Source organism: Teleopsis dalmanni, chromosome 2, assembly GCF_002237135.1.
Source record: "Teleopsis dalmanni isolate 2A chromosome 2, ASM223713v2, whole genome shotgun sequence".
Taxonomy (NCBI): domain Eukaryota; kingdom Metazoa; phylum Arthropoda; class Insecta; order Diptera; family Diopsidae; genus Teleopsis; species Teleopsis dalmanni.
The window spans coordinates 113,437,296-113,441,966 of record NC_051847.1 but is presented as its reverse complement, the minus strand read 5'-3'; the positions used below and the strand labels follow the sequence as shown (position 1 = coordinate 113,441,966).

General features: G+C 32.2%; 1 protein-coding gene across 1 annotated transcript; it reads left to right on the top strand.

Moving 5' to 3' along the window:
• Positions 1-679: 679 nt before the first annotated feature.
• On the top strand, positions 680-3,101 carry LOC119675491. Its single transcript, XM_038086697.1, has 8 exons — positions 680-746; positions 899-1,600; positions 1,664-1,818; positions 1,878-1,986; positions 2,046-2,146; positions 2,414-2,536; positions 2,608-2,725; positions 2,848-3,101. The coding sequence occupies exons 1-8, from the start codon at positions 680-682 to the stop codon at positions 3,099-3,101; spliced, it is 1,629 nt and encodes a 542-aa protein (XP_037942625.1).
• The last annotated feature ends 1,570 nt before the right edge of the window (positions 3,102-4,671 follow it).

Sequence of the window (4,671 nt, the reverse complement as noted above, 5' to 3'; positions counted from 1 at the left end):
CGCTCTCTCAGATGCTGTCATTTATTAAAAAATTTTTGAGTGGAACGTACTTGTATATACACAGTGTTACTCAAATTTATTACGAGTAACAGACTCGTGGAGCAGAATAATAATAACATATTGTTCGCTTATTGCTTTAATTGTTATTTCACAATAGATTAACAATAGATTAACAACTTCGCACTATTGATATTTATCGAGCTATTGTCTCTATTTCCAAGCAATTTTAAATTTTAGATTTTTTCATAGTTTGAATATATTAACTGGATATCAATTTGTAGATGTTTCTGTACTTTTTGCTTAAGCTGATTTTAATTTATTGGAATGAACAAAGTTGAGACACCACATTTGTGGAGAAATTTGCACTATACTGAAGCCCTTTAATTGTTCGTCAAGGAGTTGTTTTGAGAAGAAGTGATGGTATTGTAGGTAAGTTAGTATTTGCAGTTGTCGGCACTCAATGAAACCTGAAAACAAATTAATTAATGAACGTACATATATCATCTATACGTATATGTCTACGAACTTGAAAGCGACTATAATTATTCAGCAATGATTTGTAGAAAAATATTTTATAGAGTAAAGCTGCTTGCGGAATCATATTAGCGTGACCAAGTGCGAGACATTAAAGAAAACAACACACAGTGAAGGCTGTAACAAATGAATGCCAGATGCAAAAATGACAATTAATGCTCTAATAATGCCGAGAAAGAGTTTGCAGAGTTATAGAAATTTGGACCATGAAAGTAAATTATGCCTATATTGGCATAGTTTGCAATGCAATGCACACAGTTATTGACAATGCTTCTGCTCAAAATGTTGTTAGTTTATTCAACAAATGTACAAGCGATAATAATTTTATTAGTTCTCATAATTATTATCAGTGAGTTCTTTGCAGTGCGTGGAACGTCTAGTGATTTTGTGACAACGCGAAGGAATGCTTATTGGTTGCGAGATTATGTGGTTGATAGTGAAACTGAATCAAACGATATATATGCAGAAAGTGAAGTTGATAAATCTGATAAAACAAGGATTGCGGAGCGTTATAGTTTGCGTTTTAGTCCGATCTTACTACAATCGAAAATATTTTTGCATAATTCACCACAAATGAATATGGTTAATTCAGGTCCAACAGTAATTCCAGAATCAACTACGTTAAAAGAAGAAACTACAACAGAGAAAGATATAACAACAACAGTTTTGCCCATAACATCTACAACCATATTACCTCCAGATGTTTCTACTACTTCGTCGAAACCAACAACGAGTACCATTTCAACCACAATGAAAACAGTTATTATGAAACCTATAAATCCCTTTCCAACTGCCCTTCTACCGAATAAATTGAAGAATATTTTGGTATATGGATCAGCGGCAAAGTTAAATCTCTTTCATAGAAGACCTGGTACAGCAATAAAAAACAAAAGTAAAGGCTTTCTCAGTTTGTTTGAGGTGATTAAATTTGAAAATAGTAAATGTGAAGTGGAAATGGGTGACATACGCACTATGCATGGCGTATGTTATCATGAGTTTGAGTGCAAAAGCCTTGGTGGAATACCGACGGAGTCATGTGCTGGTGGCGTGGGTGTTTGCTGCATATGTAAGATTGTTGAAATTTTTTTTGCAATTTCTTTTTTATTATTGAAGCTACTATGCTGCATAGTCTTAACCAGTTGCGGCGACTCCACCAACGAAGCAGTTGTCTATTTTGAGAGTCCGAATTATCCGAATCCGGTACGTGAAATGATGATTTGTGTGTTGATTGTGAATTTGCGTAAAAATGTGCAGCAACTGCGTTTGGATTTACTAATGTTTGAAGTAAAGTAAAAGTCTATTAATCTATGATCATTGCAAAATTAAAATGTTTTATTGCATAGATTAATCGGCCTACAGATGGCGATTGCATTGATGATCAGTTTATAGTGTCGGGACAAAATATAAATTTTGCAGTGCCAGTTCTGTGTGGCATTAACACAGGAGAACATAGTGAGTTTATTTTTGAAGGTTAATATTAATTCATTATAGTTCCTAAAGATTATTTATAGTTTATATACATGTTGGAAACTCATTGGAAAATAAAATTTATCTGTCTTTTTTTGCAAAAGTACCAACAGGGGGTAGAAGTTTTAATATTAAAATAACACAGGTAAGTTATGTTTAAATGAATGAAGAGAGTGAAAAATTAAAATTAAAAGAAATGCATATTTTGTCTCAAGACAAATCTCAACGTAAAAATTTTTATTGTATAATCGCAGATTATTTACGGATTTTAGTGTTCGGTTTTAATACATAAATTTAGTAAGTGATTTTGATAATTATTTTGTTTATTAACATACTCGAATCACAATTTATGCATATGTAATTAATTTTTATTCGTTTTAATCATTAACTAAAGTTTTATGCATATTTTTAGTTGGAAGATAATCTTGCACCTGAAGGTTGTCTACAATATTACACAGATACAACAGGTGTGGTTAAGTCGTTTAATTATGACATAGAAGGCACCATCGTTGAGAATAAGGAGGCCACATATTTGGTAAAACAAGAAGATGGGAGTAGTTTTGCAGACAAAATATTTTAGACTCAGATTATTATTACGTATTTCAGAATAACTTAAATTATGCAATTTGCATGCAACGTGCCAAGGACTACTGCACAGTTACCTACACGATGGAACAGCTTGGTGGTGAACAACTGGATTTTCAAATAATTAATAAGGATGAAGGTACATTAAGTGCAGTGAATTTATGAATCTTACTATTTTTTTTTAAATTTTACATTTATATAATTTATTAATCGTTATTAATTAATTATTTTTATAATTGCAAAACAAATTATGCCAAAAAGAATCTAATGACTTGGTGCCCGATGGACAGGCCGGAGCAGGCATTTTTAATTGCCCCGATGATTTTTTGGCAATCAATCAGGTGCGCTTATGCGGAGAACGTTTTAATGATGGTACCGAAATAGAAGATTTTTCTTCAAATGCACCTATAAAGGATATATCTGCCGGCCCCATAATTTTACCCTTTCGAAGCGACGCTGAGTATGTTGGTCGCGGTTTCCGTTTGGCTTACAAGCAGGATGCCTGTTTACAGTGATAGTAACTCAATTAAAAAAAATTTATTTAAATTTGATTTGTAAATATAACAAATTGCAATTATGCACAGTGAAAATAATTTTTTATTCTGCTGGGCAAAAATATATTGCAGTTATGCTTAAAGTTGGTTTTAGGGGATTTATTGTGTTTATGTAGTAATTTTATTAAAATTGCAGCATTTGTCATGCTGCAAAGAGCAATGGACTTGCGAGTAATCTAGGCTAGCCACAGCTGGCATTAAAATTATTTTATTCCTACTCGATTTGATAAATGAAGAAGACGGTTTTCCTGAGTTCTGCTTTCCCATCGCTTAAGTGAACATCAATGAGGAAACGCGATACATTAGCGCCGATCGTGTCATATAAACACAGTTTCTTTTGATATCTGTTGGCGTGACCGCTGTTGTGATCGCTTTGTCAAACCGTTTTATTATCAATTTCGGCACATTTTGGCGTATGTCATGGAGACACCTACACTCTGCTAACTTCAAGATACCGTTTTTACTTTTTTCCAAAAAGTTCGAAGTTCGTGTTTGGAAATGATGTTGACAGGTTTTTCACATATTCGTACTAAATCGAATTTTAAAATAAATTTATAATTTTTAACTGTGACAACATCAAAATATAAATACAGATAAAAGTTTGTCTAGTTTGTAAATATGTATGTATATTGTATTTTTGGGTCTTGGGTTTTGTGTTTTGTGTTTTTTTCTTTTACAAATCATTTTGAAGTTAACCCACGCCTTTATCGTAGCGGTATTTTGTGCATACTTTTATTTGCATATCATTTCATTTGCTGCGCTTATAAATGTTGCATTTGGGATGTAGCAACAGTTGATGCATCTAGAAATGTTGACGACAATTGTTTTATGAGCACAGTGGTCATTTGTCATAAATTTTCAGCATGTCTTTATAATTCAATGCTTATTGATATATCATCAATTACACGTGAAAATGACTCATATTGGATTTATCAATAAAAATATGTAGATTTAATCAGTTGAGTATGGTTGCATTGGTGAAAGTTTATACTGAATACACTCATACTAGTTTTTTTCACTTCCAATGGGCTACAAATAACGGTCTTTAACAACTTGTGTATGTTAAACAAGATACAAATACGTCATTCATTAATATATATATTTTGACTACACAGAAATTAAATAAACTTAAATTGTTGAAATAATTATTGTCATTATTAGTATTTTTATATTCTGCAGAGGTCCACGTCCGTCAATTATTTCTGGTTTAGACATGACATAAAATAAGATAGTGTAGGTTCAACAATGGACTGGTAGTACTTACTTAATTTTTATTTTTGGGCACAAATTCGAACCAAAGTGTATTGTGATTTCCTTTGCGTATTATATTTCTTTTGTACATATGAAGTGTATCAGAACAAGGACTGGGGCGAAGTCGAAAGGTCAGTGGTAAATGTCCATTAAAAAATCTATGGTTTTGGTTGTTGTGATGTTTCAGTTGTTAGCCTGGTTTTATTTATGATTTTTAAACAAATTGAATAATGAACTGAGCTAAATAAGCCTATTGAGTCATTGCATGTCTGAAGTTGAT